Here is an 18,290-nt window from a genome sequence, read left to right on the forward strand (position 1 = left end):
GTTCCTGTTTCTGTAAATGCAAATAATTTTTAAAAAGTAGTTCTCAGTAAACTGGACCTGTTGTTCTGGTTTGTCTGGTCCCATCAAACTGGAACCACAGGGATTTAAAGAATGATGGGTTTCCCTGCCCAAAAGATGTCTCCTTCCCCTTCCTCACAAATTGCTGCTGCAGTCGCTGTTACCTGTGCGGGGAGTACTATAGTGACAACAAGTGGCAGTATGACAAGTACTACAGCGATGTATTTAAAACATCTGCCAGCGCATGAAAAGTGGGGACATAAACATGATAAAAACTAAAAGGAAATACCCAGGTGTTCCTGTCAAGAGAAGAGCTATGTTTAAACACAAATCTGCATTTTCAACAAGGTAAACTAACACATAATGATATATGTATTGTGTGAGCGCTCCCTTAGCCAACCATGGTATGAATTCAGTGTTATGAGATATGGTGTAAGAATGCAGCCTGTCCTATGCACACTTACTTGAGAGTAACTCTGCTGAAATTAATATGACTTCAGAATAGACACACTCAGTATTGCACATTTATTTATTTATTTTATTTGAAATTTACATATATCTGTTCATAAACTATATCACAGTGGTTTACAGATTTAAAATACAACAACAAACAACAACAGCACAATGCCCCATTGAAGCTGGATAATAAGAGAAAGAAACACAAAACAGCACAGACCTGCTGAAATAAACAGGGTTATTGCTTTTCTTTTCTTATTTAGCCAGCAGGAAGGCTGTGACAGTAGAACCATTTCTTGGAAAGCAGTTCCTCTTATGACTTCCTCATTAGACAGAAGCTGGACCAAGCCATTGTTGTAAGTTCTTCCTATGAGGGAGGCTCATATGGGAGGAGACATCCCTTGAGGAAACCAGGCTGATCACCTTTTAAAAGTCATAATCACCACTTCAAAGTGATTGCAGAAATGATACTTCAAGCAGTGCAGATGGCTCAAAACAGGCAATGTGGTATTCAACACCTCGTGCCAGTCAACAAGCAGGCTGCCATAACCTGCACTAGTTTGAAGTTTCCAATTGTCCAGCCTTGGGGTTATGTCCTGACTTCCAGGCCTCTTTATTTGGTCCTCAAAACTGCACTGTGGACAGCTTCTGTAGTAAGCATAAGCCCTGAGGCATTGTTCCTTTATACCTTGAGACTAAGGAGCTCCACTTCTGTTTCCATGGCCATCAGCAAAAACCTCTGCCTTAGCAGCCCCTAGAGAGACAAGGAGCACACAGTCATTGTTCAACTGAGAAAACAGATGAGTGAGGGCAACAGATACGAACTCACGTTGGAATCAGGCCTGTCGTGGGTCACAAGGCCCACATTGCCTTTGGTTACAAAATAAACATGCATTTCCCAGCATGCTGGAGAGGGGCTCTCTGAATACACTTTCTCCCACCTGGAGATGATGATGATTATAAATTTTATATCCCACTCATCTTGCTGGGTTTCCTCAGCCACTCTGGGTGGCTTACAACATATATAAAAACACAACAAAGCATCAAATATTAAAAAAACAAAATATCCTACACGGCAACAAACAAACCAATAAATCAATAATAACAATAATAATAAACAGTTTACAGTTGTACCCGAATTAAAATAATCGCCAACCCCAACAAAACATTTAACCAACATCAACCCGACATAAACAAAACAGAGAAACCAAAATTGGAACCATTTAAAACATTTTAGCCAATTGCCCCAACCCAAGAGCTGTTCCAGCAATGTCCCTCCGGCCTCCCAGGAGCCTCTTTTGGGAAGGACACAAAGCGGCTTCAAATCAATGTGAAGGTAAGTACAAATATGCATCCATGAATACAAGGGAATAATACAAAAATGAAATTAAAACAACAGCGACAATGTAAATGAAAAAAAATTGTACTGTGTATTTTGGGTCTATGGATCACAAGAAAGTTGTGTGTGTGTGTGTGTGTGTGTGTGTGTGTGTGTGTGTGTGTGTAAATAAAAAAACAATACAGTGCCATGCATTCCTCTCATTACCTTGCGGAAATCCCTCTTTCTCCTTTCAGCCTCCTCTTTCATCTTCTTCATCTCTTCCTCCCACTCCTCCTTCAGCCGCTGGATGCCTTCCTCATTATGTCGCTTCTTATCCTCCATCATTTGCTCCAGGTTGGCCAGCTCCTGCTCCAAAAGCCTCTGTTGCAGCTGGGTTGCTTCAACCTGAGCACGCTGGGCTGTGGTCCAGGGAAGAAACAGAGGCAGTGATTTGCTGGCAGTCAGATCAGGCATCCAAGGTGAATAATCTGGAGGAACCCTCTACGCTCATATGAACTTGGCTGTCTGTGTGCGCTATAATCTTCTGCTCAGGCCTCCCTCTGGGGCTTGCCATTGCACTGGTGGATCTAGGCCAAGATTTCCCCAAGTGGCAGATGTTAATCCCCTGGGATCAACAGGAATGTGCAGCAGGTAAATAAAGACCAAGGGACAGAAAGGTGGTAGAAAAGGGCCTAGGAAACACAAGAGTTTACAAGGTATAGAAAAAATAAATAGGAACTATTATCCCTAGAAATAAAGGGCATGGGTACAGGGTCCACCTTCCTTGCCAGTGAGGAACCCCTGAATTTAATAAAATGGTTCCACAATACAGTACAACAGTATTCTCAGAGCATGCTGCTTTATTGCTAAAAAGTGATGCATAGGTGCAGTGTTTTACTTTTTAAATAATTGTTTTTGCAGCGTTTTTGCACTTTCCCCTCATTTACATTCCTAAGAAGCAGTCAATTACAACTTTATAAACTCATCAAGGTGTCAATGAACTCAGGGTTTGGGGAAACCCTGATCTGGACTTTTGAACAGGGTCCCAAACTTGGGTTTCCAGCTGGTTCTGGACTACAATTCCCATAATTGTGACCTGGTCCTGCTAACTAGGGATGATGGGAGTTGTAGTCAAACAACTGGAGACTCAAGTTTGGGAAACCCTGCTTTAGAACCTCACCATGCTGTTATCTTCTGGACACCAATTAAAACCTTTGGTGTCCCCACACTTACAGTGGCATTTAATCTGTGGCATTCATAAATTATAATATAGCACTTCTGTTTCCCCAAATCTGTACCTTCAATTTCTTTCTCTTTGCCACTCAAGGCATTGTCCGTCTGAAGGATAGATTTTGCCACCGTCTCCTTGGATTTCAGGAATTCTTCGAGAGCTCTGTCTGCCTGATAATACATTGGGAGCAAAAGTTATTAATTTTGCCAAAAGATGAGGAAACTGAATATTCTGTCCTGTTGGGATTAAAGACCCAAAGGTAGTATATGACGTAAGCGAGTAGTTTATTGACACGCTGAGAAACTGATGTTGTTTACTCACTGAAAGATATATATCCAGCCTTTTAGAACAGATGTCCTCACAAGGTAATGGAGAGAAATCATCACAACTAAAAACAACAACTATATCCCTTAAAATGAGCCAGAAAAGAACAGTAAAAAAACAACAACCCACCAGTGATATAACTGTTAGGATTCTTGCTCTGTGTTTGCAGTCATGAGATTGTTGTCTATCACATGACATTTTCATTCCACAGTGTGGGAAGTGATGGAGATAGGATGTTTTGGTATTACTGTGTTCCGTGAAGTGGGACTATTGTCCTTTGTTCTTTCTCTTTGCTGTCTGATGAGAAAGAGGAAGGAGCTAAAGCAGAATGCTCCGAGTGTATTATATGTAAATAAAGTAGATTAGCCAAAATGCTGTGCTACTGTGTTCCGTTACGCAAACTGCAAATACTCTACAGGATCCCTGAGTGTGCTGATGCTTCTTGATATCAGTGGCTGTGATGTTCGGGCTTAAGAAAGCTTTTGAAGCACCCAAACGATCAACCAGGAGGGAGAGAACATGCCAGTCGGGCATGTGTCTCTGCCAGGGTCTTACACACAAGGAGGACGATCCTAACAATAACAATTGATAAAAGTTAATAAAATGTGGACCGGCATTAAAAATGTTTTGAAGTATTTGTAAAACTCACTAAGGAGGGGACAATTTTCAGACACGTTTGTGATTGCTATCAATCCTGCAATGAGAAGATTCCTCTTCAACCAGTTTAGTACCTTTGCATCTTTACCCCCAACTGGTGAATTCAGTGGGACATACTCCCAAGTAATCATGCATTAGATTGCACTGTAAGTCTGCCCTCAGTCAGCAACAGGATCCCCACCTCTCTGAGTGTCACAGAAGTGCTGCTCCTCCTGTCCTACCTGAACCCCTTTTCCATCAAATGCATCATACTTCTCCTTTATTTCATTCATCTTGGCAAGGAAGCGCTTATAGCCTTCAGGCACTGCGTAAATCCCCTCCTGGATCTCAGATACCAGGTCCCAGGAAAGAAAGCGCAGCACATCACGGCAGCGGTCCAAAGACACCTTCTCATTTCTTTCGCAGAATGCCTTCTTTTTCTGATTCAACTTATTCTACCGGACGAAAACAGAACAAAGCAGCAGAAAGATGACACGTTAGCAATGATGAAACGTTTCCTCCCCAGTGTACTATACAATGAAAAGACATACTAAGGCCACATACTAATACGTTTTATATTTGTTAGAAGCTGCCCAGAGTGGTCGGGGCAACCTGGTCAGAAGGGAGGGGTACTGTTGTTGTTGTTTACACTACAAAATTCAATCAGTGTGAGATTGCCTTAACTGAAATAGTTATGTCAAGACACACACACACACACACACACACACACACACACCAAAATGTGGGAACTGTCTGCAACTGCAGTAAATAATAATTTATTGCTTATATGACACCCATCTACAGTAACAACTTCTGGGCAACTTCCAAGCCACAGTAAAACATTAAACATTTGCTTTATAGCACCGATTTTTGTGGTTTTACTGTTTGTGTCACTGATCTTCTGTTGTGATTTTTAATCTGTGTTTTTAATGATAACGCTTAATTTTTATGTAAACTGTTTTGAGGTCGCGTGTGACCAAAAGTGATGTATAAGCATATTAAATATATAAATGGACATGGGCTAAAGTGCAGGCAGCTGACAAGGCACTAAAGAGAACACACCTCAAGCTCCTCTTGAAATTGTTTAACGTTGTCCCCAAAGGCACGGGCTATGAAGACGTCAATGGCCTCCCTCTCACACTTGGCATGTGCCCTCAGCAGCTCTTCAAGAGTCTCGGTCGGCAGCAGCAACAGCTGCTGCATCCGTTCTTCATAACAGGAAATGGCGTCATGCACAGCAGCCGAATTCTCGATCTTGGACAAGGCCAGCACTGCGTTTTGCAAGCAGGGCACGTCCCCACTGTTGATGGCATTGACATAGGTCTTAGCCAGGCTTGCGAGCACTGAAAAGGGAAAGATTGTTGAAGCCAAAGAATCAGAGGTAATAGACGCTGAATGCACGGCTTGATTAACCTCCTTACGTTGAGAAAGAATTTGCAGACCCAAACTGCCTTGAAGTGTCCGCCCACATCAGCAAGAAAGTGAGGACCAAGTATTCTGTATCTCTTGTGTCATGCAAGAACAGGATCAGGATCTTGCACCTAATGTAGTATAAAGTAATCCCATTTGTTTTCAGAAGAAGGGTTCTAGCCTTCATAGCTACAAATAAGAGCTTGAAGACATGAAAAGCAGAGGGGGATGAGGACCACCATCCAATCACCCTCTCTCATAGTTACTTTGCTCTGCTCTACTCCCCGCCCCCTATAAATCTCAGTCCTAATTGGATCCCTCTGTGCTGGACTCTGGTTCTTGCCCTTTATGCTTCTTCTAAAATTGAAACTCTTTTTTAAAAAAATTAAAAACCTACACTGAAAGCAGAATAAATAATGAAAATCAAACCAATTCATTTTATTTGCATTATTTATGCAACAGAATTTGTGTGTTCTCGTTGCAGAATGGGGAACCTGTGACCCTCCAGGTGTTGCTGGACTGAAACTCCATCACGCTTGGCCATTGGCCATGCTGACTGAGGATTTGGGAGGGCCACAGATTCCCCACCCCTGCTCTAGGAACAAAGAGCAGGTTAGAGGGTGCTGCAGCAGGCTGGCCATTTCCAAATGACAGGGCAACAGTATAACAAAACAACTCATTGTTTGGGATTAGCGAATCTGTCCATTTCAACTTTCCTTTGTTTCTCATCTCTCCACTCTTTTTCACCTGCTGGCAAAGGTGCTTTCAGCAGGCAATCAAGTGGTCCAGGGTAGAATCAGCGACTTCATATGGTTGGAAGGGGGAACCCCATTGGTTTCTGATGTCACCTGATCCCTGCTGGACTGCTAACTTCAGCCATCTACAATGGTCAGGCCAACAGCTCCTGACACCTTCATTTTGCTCTGGTGACAAAGGGTCCCTCCACCACCAGTTTGACAGCTGTTATTGGCACCATAACGAAGCTGGGCAAAGCTATATTGGGCTTGATTCAAAGTGCAACACAGGTAATTGACCAACACTAAAGGGTTTAAGAGCACACCTCCATGACGTTCTGCAGCACAATCAATACACTGCTCCTTATGGCTTCAATGAAAGAAAGCTTCCTACATCCCCCAAGCCTACAATTTTGCTGGAGCTTCCTTACTCGTTCCAGTCACAACTCGGTCTCCTGGGATCATCTTGGGTCGCGATGTCTCCCAGATATGTTGGCAGAAATGAGCCATTGCTACCAAGAAATCTTCCTCCAAATCCTCTTCTTTCAGTTCCTCTAGCAGATGCAACTTCTTCCTGGTAGTTGGACGGTCAAATATGAAACATTTCCGTGAAGGAAAGAAACTGTGGATGCATGATCTGGCCATGTTGTGCTTCTGGATGTGCTCAGCATCACCTAAGAGAAAAGACGAAGAAAGGGTGTGGGTATGGGTTGCGGTGCAGTTCTTTGTTAGTATTGTGCCGACCTAAAGTTCCAGAATGCACTAGAATCCCTCTTGCAAAACAGTGAAAGTCTGCAGGTGTCATTTGGTTTCTCTAATCCAGGTGTAGGGGATCTGTGGCCTTCCAGATGTTGCAGAACTACAACTCCCAGCAACCCCGGCAAGCATACTCTGTCATCAGCGGGTAGCGATGCCCAGAACACCTTTCAAAATAAAACAAAATCTCCCTGCTGAACAGAAAACTCAATCGATTAGAAGGAGGTAAGTAGAAACAAGAAGGGCCAAGGAAGGATCTGTCCTGATGTTGCATTTGGTTTCGGCTACCGCACCTTGCAGAAATCTCAAGGCGTTCTCCAGGTACTTGTCTGCACTGATAGGGCGTCCGTTTAGCTGCAGCTGCAGTGTGAAATCCCGCACGGCCCAGACAAAGTCTGGGAAGAATCGGCCAAATTTGGTGAAATTCTCCTCTTCTTGGCCATCCCCGGAGGGATATTTTGCTCTGATGGCTTTTGTCAGCTCAGTGACATAGCTGGGGCTTGCTAAGGAAAAGGACTGCAAGGTTATCATGGGGGTTTGCAATCTGAACTTCTCCCAAGTCATGCATTGGCTGGAACAGTTTGTGTCTCTACCTGTGATTTCCTCACTGTGGGCACACAGTAGAGGTCTGGGCAAGGCTTTGCGGCTGAACCTGGCCCTAACCCCTCCTGGCATATCTTGCTTTACACATCAGGGCCCATTCCCATTCCTGCTTGCTTCCAGGGTTCCTAGATTCCCTTCTTTAGCTGCCTGCCAGTGAAGCACACTTCAGGAAGTTCCCAACAGGAACTGCAGCTGAAGGTGAAACCACATGACCTTAACTCTGTAGCCCTGCCATTTAATGCAAGGTGTCCCAAGCACACACAAATTGACAGTGCAGTGTGAGAGATACAGATCAGGATCCTGGAACTGGAGACATTTAACCCTTTGCTCTCCCTGCAATCCCAGTCTTGACCAGGAGCCTCATACCTGCAATGAGCACTGCAAAATAAAGTGGGGCAAAGATCCAAGTCATTTCAATGGTGCCTTTTTGCCATGCAAATTGTGATATGCCATAGAATCATAGAATCGTTGAGCTGGGAGGGATCCCAAGGGTCATCTAGTCCAACCTCCTGCAATGCAGGAAACTCGGCTAAAGCATCCATGACAGATGCTTAAAAACATCCAAGGAAGGAGAGTCCACAACCTCGCGAGGGAGACCATTCCACTGTCGAACAGCTCTGACAGACGGAAAGTTCTTCCTGATGTTAAGTCGGAATCTCCTTTCTTGTAACCTGAATCCACTGGTTCGGGTCCTAGCCTCTGGAGCTGGAGAAAACAAGCTTGTCCCGTCTTCCGTGCGACAGAGATTTGAAGATGGCTATCGTATCTCCTCTCAGTCTCCTTTTTTCCAGGCTATACGCACCCAGATCCTGATCCAATCTGAATCAGGACCACAGCAGGGGTAACCGGTTAAAGCCCTTGGCTCCTCCGTACTGAAGTCCTGTTCTGGATTGGGACACCAGGCAGGTGCTTGTGGTGGGTTTTTTTTTCTGTGGAGAATGAGGACCCTATACTCAACTATCCAGTTGTGTTCATGGGTGGTCTGACCCTCATCTATTCATTCCGAAAGCACAAACCCAGGGATGGGTGGACATTTGGCCCTCCAGATGTGGCTGAGTAAACAACTCCCTTCCTGGGGCTGATGGGAGTTGGAGTCCACCAACACCTGGAAGACCACAGGCTCCCCATCCCTGCCCTGCCCCAGTGACCTGCTTACCTGATCCTTGGCAGGCTGCCTGCCCCACCCCCATCAGCTACATGCCCTGCATGTTTCCTTGCCCCCCCCCCCCGCACTCCCCCAGCACTTTGTGTTCCAAGGCAAACCTGGAAAGGGAAGGTTTGCTCCACTTGCGACTACACCAAAAGCTTTCTCTCCCCAGAAAGTGCTGCCCTACACAGACATCCAGCTGCCACATGGTCCTGCCTTCCCAATCTTGTGGGGCTGGTTGGAACTGATGGCGCCCCCAAAAGGATACTGGAGCTTCTCCACGGCCGTTTCGTCAATGGTGCCCATGCTGTTATACACCAGGGTGCTGCTGAGAAGAATGGCCAGGGCAAAGATCCAGGAATCATTCTCCATGCCTCCCTGAAACAGATACAGGCATTTTTTAAAAAGACTTTTCATCCCAAGCCTCTGATACCTGAAATCCTGATGCCCCATTCTCATCTGCAGCTCTTTCCCCTGCATGTGCAAAGCAGCTGCTTTGAGGTTTGTGTTGTTGCTTCTGTTGCACTAGGCAAAGTTGTTATCTGAAATGAATGCAAACTGTGATTTGCTCGCAGTTGTTCAGACTGCGTTTGGAAGGTTAGTGGTGCTTAGCAGTTGTGTGCATTTCACAATTGTGGGCACGTGCCGCAGGAAGAGCTAAAGCATATTTATTTATTTTCTATTACTGTGTATATCGTGCCACTCAATCCTGCACACAAGCCAAAGTGGGCTTGTATCAGAATTTGCTATTGGGCACAGGAATAAAGCACATTTTTACTTAAAATGTCAAAGCCAGCTTCTAGCCCCTAAGGCAAGAGTAAGGAACCGTTTTTCCTATGAAGAACTGCTGACCCACAGCAAAAATCAATTGGGGGAAGCTGTCAAAAGGGCACAGAGCTAGACCCCAAAGTGGATACAGTGGTACCTTGGTTTGTACAGTGGTACCTCGGGTTAAGTACTTAATTCTTTCCGGAAGTCTGTTCTTAACCTGAAACTGTTCTTAACCTGAAGCACCACTTTAGTTAATGGGGCCTCCCACTGCTGCCACGCCACTGGAGCACGATTTCTGTTCTCATCCTGAAGCAAAGTTCTTAACCTGAAGCACTATTTGTGGGTTAGTGGAGTTTGTAACCTGAAGCGTATGTAACCTGAGGCGTATGTAACCTGAGGTACCACTGTATACGTCTTGGTTTGCATATATTTTGGATTACAAACACGTCAAACCTGGAAGTGTGTGTCCCGGTTTGCAACCTTTTTTTGGATTACAACCCGTGGTGTATGTTTTTTATTACAATTTTTTTGGAGGCCCCATTGGCAAAAGCACACCTTGGGTTACAACCTGTTTTGGTTTACAAACAGACCTCCAGAACGGATTATGGTTGTAAACCAAGGTACCACTGTATTGGCAAAAATTTCCAGCATGACAGGGTTGCATAGTGCAGTGGTTTTCAATCAGTGTGCCATGGCACCCTGGGGTGCCTTGAATGATGGTCAGGGTGCTGTGGGCAACACTGGCCTCTGTCCCACATTCCTTCCCTCCCTCCTCTGATGCCCTCTCAAGTCTCTGCCTCCCAAAGGCTTGCACATCTGCTTGTTGCACCAGCCCTGGCTACAAGCTCCCCATGCGAATGGTGCCTCTGGGACTGGCCATGGGGTCCTTCCCAGGCCCCTGTGGGGCAGTGTGAGGACAGGGGGCAACTCAGAGACCAGGGGCAGCAGCTGCCCAGAGGACTCCCAAGGAGACAGGAGAAGAGATAGGCTGAGGGAGGGTGTTCCCACAAGGGAGGGTGTTTGAAAAGGGGTGTGGGGCTGCCAGTTCTGCAGGCCAAGGGGTGACATAACTGGGCTCCTGAGCCCCACTAGTGTGCCACAGAAATAATGTACTTGGTCAAGGGAGCTGTGGACTCAAAAAGGTTGAAAACCTCTGGCATAGTGCTTTCTCTCTGCACAGCATCCTGTCTCATTCTCTCTCACACACACAAACACAGAGACATGGGTCCCATTTAGGTGGCCCTGAAGTAAGAGCAGACCCCTTTACCGTCCCATGTTTGGCTAGCAAGGAAGTAAAAAAGGGACCTTTCTCCTATGGGACGCAGAATGCTGAACTCAGAGAAGTTTGGTTATTCTCCCCCCTTTACTGTCACCTGATAAATCTTCTTCTCCAGCAGCTTCTGATACACAGCATTTTCTGTTCTTAATCTTGGCTCTTTTGGGTGTTAATTCAATGTATTGACTGTCAAAATTATATATATTTTTACAGATTGGATCATATTTCTTGATTAATAGTGATATCGTGTCCTTATTCATTTTGAAAGCTCCCTTGATTGCCTCTGTTTTTATGCATTCATACATAAAATGTTCTGAAGGTTGAAATAATAATATAATATTGTGGGGTTCCATCAGTGTCCCATCCACTGACCACCTGCACCAAGACCTCTCTGGTTTCTACATTTTAATAAAGATTAGCCATAGGGTTTTAAAAGATTTTTTCCCTCCAGAATCTTACTTTTTCCTACTACAGTGGAACCTTGGAAGCTGAACACCTGTAAACTCAAAAGTTTGAGTTCCCGAACGATTGAAAACCGGAAGTGATTGTTCTGGTTTTTTAATGATTTTAGGAAGCCAAACGTCCGGCGTGGCGACCGCAGCTTCCGATTGGGTGCAGGATTCCATTTGACTTCCAGGTACAGCTGTTTCTGAGATACAAAGACATTCCCAAACGTGTGACACAGGGATGTCAGATAATTCACATAGATATCATCCCCCACTGCTGGCCACCAGCTCTCAACGTATTTTGTCACGAGGCTCTTTTGAAAGTGCTAGTCCTCCACAGCCCCCCTCCCCAGCTGCCATCTCCCCCAGCTCACCTTCTGCACATCACCCAACCCTTCTGTGTCCAGTAACACCAGTGTGAAGTCAGGCCTCTTGGGATGAGGGAGGCACCACATCCAGATTCCCTTGGTCTGCGCCTGCACTGTGGTACCCAGACAGAAACCTGAGGAAGGAGCAGACAATGATTCCCATCAAGAAAGCCAGAGCTCCCAAGGCTTTGATCCATTGCACAGTTCCTCGGGAGTTAGCCTCATTGAACCCAACGAGGCTCACTTCTGAGGATCAGGCTGCAAGATCACTTTACTTCCTAGGCTATTTTGGCTTAAACCCAGAATATGAATCCCACAAGAAACAAAGTAGATATGTTGGGAAAGAAGCCAAGTGTGTGTAACCCCATTTACTTATATTGATGCTCCTTATTGCTCTCGCCTGTTGAAATTTAGATTGGAAGCTCCCCAGGGCAGGGACCTATTGGCGATTTTATTTGAAAAACACCATGCACATTGGTAAGTCTATATAAATATTCCACGACAGCCATTACTCCTCTGTCTCTATGCTTCTCCCTAGGCTAGGCAGAAAAGCCAGGGGCCCTGAAAGCCAGTTCCAGCTGTAGCAGACGTCATTGCTTTGCTCCAAACAGTGCTGGATTAAGGGTGGTGAAAGTGGTTCCCCTGCACAGGGCAATGAGCCGAAGGGGTGCAAAATTGTGAAGCTCCATAATTGAGAAGATCTGTTTTGGGGCGCCAAATTTTAGCCTCGCTCAGGGAAGCCAAAATATTATCGAAATCTGCCCTTGCTCCGAAGAGGCTTCATGCTAAGCTACTAGACTCCAGCCCTTCCCTTGAGTAACGGGGAATATTCATGAAGCCAGTCACCTTTTCTCTTGCCGGCAAGCCTGTTCATGAGGTAGGACTTGCCAGTGCGGTACAACCCCGCAATGGCCACCACCACCACTGGCTGGCAGATCCTGGCAAGCACCGCTGCAGCCTCCCGGTTCACCACAAGCTTCCCATCTGGCATGTTCTCAATTAGGCAAACAGGAGCCGCCATGTGGACCTGCCCTGACGCCATCGTGCAAGAGAAGATGGGTCTGCAAAAGGAAAACAGAGGCGCTCACAACACATTGGAAACTCAAGTGTGTCTCTGCCTATTAGTGAGCCAGCATTTCCCAAACTTGGGTCTCCAGCTGTTTTGGGACTACAGTTCCCATCATCCCTGACCACTGGTCCTCCTAGCCAGGGATGATGGGATTTGTAGTCCAACAAGAGCTGGAAACCCTGGAGTGAGTGAATAAGTGAAACCTGACTTGGCAGGGCAAGACGTTAGGAACAGCACAGATCACGTTGCCCAGATCACCATTCTCAGGATAGCTGTGACAAGTCTACACTTGTTCTAGAGGTTTGAGGTCCTTGGCATCAGATGCTGACACTGAAAGCTAAAGGGGGGGGCGGTTTACTTGCTATGCAGGGGCATCTTGCCTATAGAGGCTAGTGGCGCAAGGTGCCAGGGAAGAGGTGGAGGCTGGACACGGTGCCTCCTGGCATCAGCTCACTGCCCTCGCCCACCTCGCTGAAGCAGCACTGCACCTGGAGCCTCCGCCTCTTCCTCGTTGGAGGGATCTTTGCACCAGGCGTCAGATTTACTTAAGACAGCCCTGTTGCTATGCACCTTGCCCAGTAGTGTAAATACACTGGGTTGGCTAGAAGTTAAAACATTTCCTTATTTTTATGATAGCAGAAGAGACAGAAGAGCAAATGCCTATTTCTTGAAGGTGAATGACTGCCACCTTTTATTTTATGTACTGACACTAAAAATAATTAACATTTTTTTCACATTGCTGATCTATTAGCGGGAGGGCTGTGTATAGAATTACAACCTTTTAAACTGATTTTGGGAGGAAATTGACCTAATATGCAGGCCCTTTTTTTTAAAGTACAGTACATGAGTTAAACATATCATTTTATTAATACAATAAAATACACTCTTCCAGTCTGATATATGTTACAAAATCAAACTAGAAAAAGGGAAGGAGTTTTAAGATCTTTATCAGAGGCATGCACTGTCATAACACAGAAACATTTTTTTTTAATGGAGTCCAGGTTTTCCTTCCAATACAATTCAACCAGTGAATCAGATTTGCAGATTGACAGCAGGAACCTTGCAAAGCTTACTCAGAAGTAAGGCCCACTGCTTTCAAGGAGGGAATACAAAGTGTGTTCAGGCTTGCGGCCTTCCAGTGCAGTCCCCCCCCTCCCCCCCCCTCTCTCTCTCTCTCTCTCTCTCTCTCTATATATATATATATATATATATATATCTGTATTCAGAAGTAAGGACTGTATAGAATGCTTACACATTACTCCCATATACATTTACACGGGAATAAGTCCCGCCGAATACAGTGGAGCCCATTTCAGGGTAGACACAGATGGTGCTATGATAGATTTACTGTACAGTATTAGCATGGGAGAGCAAAGTTCACTTTAAACCCTTTTCTAAAGAACTGCGCACTTCCGATTTCGCCCTTGCAAAGATTGGGGGGGAGGGGCGCGGAAAGGCTGACTTAACCCTTCCCCTGCCTGCCAGTTGCTTTCCCACAAAATCACCCCCGTCCACTTTCCCACCGTCCCCGGCCAAATTCCAGCGCCTTGACAGCAATGAACCGACCGGTTTCCTACCTTCTTCGCGGAAGGCTCGGATTACTCGCTCTGGATCTCTTCCTTGGAAAGCGCCCCTCTCTCTTCCTTTATTCTCTGCCTGGCGATTTCACCTCTGCAAAGATCCAGCGCTAGTCGCAGCAGCAGCAGCAGCAAGCCAAGTGCAAGCAAATCCTCGAAGGAGATGGCGAGGAAATCGGGCTCGTTTCGCCCGAGCCCAATGGAAGGTGGCACCGGGCTGGCGGAGCAGAGGGCGAGGCTCGTAAGTCAAGTCAGAAAAGCCCAGAGATTTCCTCGAGCAGAATTTCCTCCCCTTTTTTTGCTAGAAGTCCCAAGATCTGCCAATCCGAACCTGGTGCAAAGAAACATTAAAAAGTCAAGGCACTTTAGCATAAAAGAATGCCGAGCCCAGACATATATTTCGGAGTCTTTACTCCCCGCTCACTAGCGGAAGGTCTCCAGGCGTCTTCTTGCAAGTATATTTGTTGTTTAGTCGTTTAGTCGTGTCCGACTCTTCGTGACCCCCTGGACCAGAGCACGCCAGGCACTCCTGTCTCCCACTGCCTCCCGCAGTTTGGTCAGACTCATGCTTCTAGCTTTGAGAACACTGTCCAACCATCTCATCCTCTGTCGTCCCCTTCTCCTTGTGCCCTCCATCTTTGCCAACATCAGGGTCTTTTCCAGGGAGTCTTCTCTTCTCATGAGGTGGCCAAAGTATTGGAGCCTCACGTTAAAGTTGGCGATCAGTGCAATAGTTGTTACTTGGAGAGGTTCGAAAGGGTGTGTGAACCTCTCTGCCCCACTCCGCTTCTAAGACAGGGCTCGGCAACCCAGCGGCCCCGCCCAAATGTTTTGGACTCGGAAATTCATTCCGCCCCCCCACACCTTACAGTTAGTTATCCTGGCTGGGACAGGCAGCAGTCCAGTAAAATCTGGATAGAACCACGTTCAGAAATTATTTGAGCCCCCCAATAATCCACTTCTGGTTACAACCCCCAAACTATTTCACCATTCTTCAGTTGTCCACCAGGGAGCAAAGTTCAGGCATTGCAAACCTGCCCTGCACGATTTTTATAATTTTTTTACTTTAGACCAGTGGTTCCCAACCTTTTTTTTTTGGCCATGCCCCACCTAAGCATCTCTAGAATCCTGGTGCCCACCCCTCCGACATACAATTCGTATTATTCAAAAAGTGAACTATTCACGTAGAGGAAGCCTAAAAGGCTGTTAATAACTCGTTCTCAAATTGCCCCCCTTAAAAATCAAATTGCCCCCTGTGTGGCGTGTGCCCCACGTCGGGAACCACGGCTTTAGACAAAGGGCGAGTGAGGGGAGACGTGCTAGAAGTTTGCAAAATTACGCATGGCATGGCGAGAGCGGATAGAGACACGTTTTCCACCCTCTCTCATAACCCCAGGAAGCTGAATGTTGGAAGATTCAGGGTGGATAAAAGGAAATGCTTCTTCGGGCAACGCATAGATAAACTGTGGAACTCACTGCCACGGGAGGCAAGGACGGCCACCGATTTGGATATGGCTTTAAACGAGGACGAGACCACGTAGAAGGGGACCAAAGGCGGCAAAATGCTCCTGAATCCCAGCTGCCTGGAACTGTTCCATCTCCTGAGAACAGGATGCTGCATCCAGCCTCATGGGCGCCGCCAACTATGCGCCGCTTCCTGGCCAAGGGGGCGGGTTGGGCGGGAACGTGAGATTCGCCTGTCTGGGTGGCGAGATAGCGCAGGATCGAAAGTGAAAGCAGGCATCCGGCTGCCTCTTTCCTTCCAAGGCGAGCGGTTCCAGGAAATCAGCGCTTCTCACGCCCTGCTCGACAAAGATCTCCCTGGCAATCGTGAAGTCGAGGAAGAACCCTCTCGTCTCCAGACAAAAATAGGGACTTTTTTTCTGAATTCCCCTTGCAGCACTTTGATCCGAAACCGAATAAATTCCTCGTTAGTGTGCGTTGCCCCCAGTGGCGTAGCGTGGGGGGTGCAGGGGGTGCCGGCCGCACCGGGCGCAACATCTGGGGTTAGGGCAAATCCACGGGTTAGGGGGTGCAAATTACTTGCCTTGCCCCGGGTGCTGACAACCCACGCTACGCCACTGGTTGCCCCGGGAGTGGGGGTGGGCATCGAGTGGTTAGTTCGTTTTAATTCTATTTTCTTTTTCCCCCCCGCCACGGTGGGGGAAAGGCATTTGTGAGATTTTTCTGCCTCAGGGGCCAAATGAACTTGATTGGCCTTTGGTCTGAGTGGTGGAAAGGCACCATCTGCAGTCCCACTTAAAGCAGTGACATGTGCGCGGATGGGCTTTGAGCGTGTGTAAGAATAATCGAATGGGAGAGTTGGGGGGGGGACGGGGGTGGCGCTGTGGCGGTTCAAATCCCCGCAACGGGGTGAGCTCCCGTTGCTCGGTTCCTGCTCCTGCCAACCTAGCAGTTTGAAAGCACGTCAAAGTGCAAGTAGATAAATAGGTACCGCTCCGGGGGGAAGGTAAACGGCATTTCCTGGTTTGCCAGAAGCAGCTTAGTCATGCTGGCCACATTACCCAGAAGCTGTACACCGGCTCCCTCGGCCTATAGAGCGAGATGAGCACCGCAACCCCAGAGTCGGTCACGACTGGACCTAATGGTCAGGGGTCCCTTTAGCTTTAGCTTTACATAAAATAAAAGGGGGCATAAAATAAAAGGGGAGCTGTACGCCGGCTCCCTCGGCCTATAGAGCGAGATGAGTGCAGCAACCCCAGAGTTGGCCACAACTGGACCTAATGGTCAGGGGTCCCTTTACCTTTACTAGAGTTGGAGGGGACCCTGAGGGTCGTCTAGTTCAACCCCCCCCCCCCCCGCAATGCAGGAATCTCAGCTAAAGCAGCCATGGCAGATGGGCATCCAAGCTCTCCTTAAAAACCTCCAAGGAAGGAGAGTCCAGAGGTCTGAGAAACGGTTCTGGAGTTTGTGGGAAATGCCCAAATACCTGTTCTGAAAAGTGCATGTACCAGGCAATACTTTTATTAAGCTAGCCCAAATGTCACAAATTGGTATGTGAACTTGAGTTTTCCAGAACATTTGGTAATTGAGGGTGAACTTGGCTGACATACAGTGGTACCTTGGTTGACGAACTTGATCCGTTCCGGAAGTCCGTTCTTAAACCAAAGCATTCTTTAACCAAGGCGTGCTTTGCCATAGCAGTGGGGGTCTCAGTTTACAAATGGAACACACTCAACATGTTCTGCTTCCAAGGCAAAGTTCACAAACCAAAACACCTACTTCCATGTTTGCAGCATTCTTAATCCAAGTTGTTCATAAACTAAGCTGTTCTTATACCAAGGTACCGCTGTATCTGGAATACCCAAGTCGACAGTGCCGTTTCCCCATAAAAATAGTTCAAAAATGGCATTTTGTTCAACTTTTCTGATGGGATTTTCAGTTTGAAATATGTCTACCTTATCAGATACGGGGTCTGCAGGTTCCCCCCTCCCTGACTGGTGTTTTATTTGTGGGTGTATCCTGCAATGTGCTCTCTACACAGTAAGAGTGCATTAGTGACAGATATGTTCTGCTCTGCTTCCTAGTGCTTCCACATTATTGCTGCCTGGAGGAGCTATAGCGCAACAAAAGTGGGAGAAAAATAAACCACAGCAATGATTATATGTATTGCCGGATATATTACCACATATGGCCAGTAATTGGTGCTTCCTGGTTTCAACGCTTATTGTAGCTTTAAATCTTTATATATTTATCTGTATAGTGAGTGTATCCTCATACACGCAACTTATAATGAGGAATTGACGCAAGACGTCACTCTGTCTATATAATTAGGACCACGTATCATATAGATAATGGGTTGTCCCTCGCTTTGTTATCTAATGAGAATTTGGCCAACTGTCAGGCACCTAACTAGTTTGACAAATTATTGTGCCCGAGACATGAAATGTATTTGGCTCAGCCATAAGGACCGCCTACGCCTTGAACCCTCCACGAACCTTGCTCTGTGCCAACAGGAGAGATAAGGCACACACTTGCACCCACTCCCAGGCCCCATTGGAGGAGGACAGCTGCTGATCTTCACACCACTTACAGCCTAGAAGAGTACAGTGGTACCTCGGGTTACATACGCTTCAGGTTACAGACTCCACTAACGCAGAAATATTACCTCAGGTTAAGAACTTTA

The 18,290-nt window shown here is 46.5% G+C and overlaps 2 protein-coding genes across 3 annotated transcripts in view; both read right to left on the minus strand.

The window, feature by feature from the left end:
* LOC310768664 (guanylate-binding protein 1-like) overlaps positions 1-15,068 on the minus strand; it is a 53,354-nt gene extending 38,286 nt beyond the window's left edge. The window contains exon 1 of the mRNA XM_083627260.1: positions 15,013-15,068. The gene's annotated coding sequence lies outside the window, so the exon portion shown is untranslated. The remainder of the gene's footprint in view (positions 1-15,012) is intronic.
* Positions 530-15,033, minus strand: LOC310768704 (guanylate-binding protein 1-like). 2 transcript variants are annotated; one of them, XM_083627368.1, is made up of 12 exons: positions 14,950-15,033; positions 14,144-14,444; positions 12,344-12,558; positions 11,504-11,631; positions 8,905-9,014; positions 7,180-7,379; positions 6,562-6,804; positions 5,049-5,329; positions 4,229-4,441; positions 3,094-3,196; positions 2,021-2,214; positions 530-1,228 (listed from the first exon to the last, which is right to left on the minus strand). In XM_083627368.1, exons 3-12 carry the CDS (start codon positions 12,537-12,539, stop codon positions 1,157-1,159), a joined length of 1,740 nt encoding a protein of 579 aa, XP_083483494.1. In that variant the 5' UTR covers positions 12,540-12,558; positions 14,144-14,444; positions 14,950-15,033; the 3' UTR covers positions 530-1,156. The 2 variants fall into 2 exon arrangements, with proteins under 2 accessions (XP_083483494.1, XP_083483493.1); XM_083627367.1 differs by lacking the exon at positions 14,950-15,033 and having other exon boundaries at positions 14,144-14,598.
* Positions 15,069-18,290: the final 3,222 nt, after the last annotated feature.

This window comes from Podarcis filfolensis (genome assembly GCF_964270895.1).
Source record: "Podarcis filfolensis genome assembly, chromosome: 8".
In the NCBI taxonomy this organism is placed as follows: domain Eukaryota; kingdom Metazoa; phylum Chordata; class Lepidosauria; order Squamata; family Lacertidae; genus Podarcis; species Podarcis filfolensis.

What these genes read in the sequence shown, in the direction of transcription:
- LOC310768704 (XM_083627368.1), bottom strand. Translation starts at nt 12,539, where the DNA reads ATGGCGTCAGGGCAGGTCCACATGGCGGCTCCTGTTTGCCTAATTGAG. An exon ending in GGTTGGGTGATGTGCAGAAG is followed by an intron (nt 9,015 to 11,503) that starts GTGAGCTGGGGG and finishes TATCTGTTTCAG; the next exon opens with GGAGGCATGGAGAATGATTC. An exon ending in GAAAGAGGGATTTCCGCAAG is followed by an intron (nt 1,229 to 2,020) that starts GTAATGAGAGGA and finishes TTGTCTCTCTAG; the next exon opens with GGGCTGCTAAGGCAGAGGTT.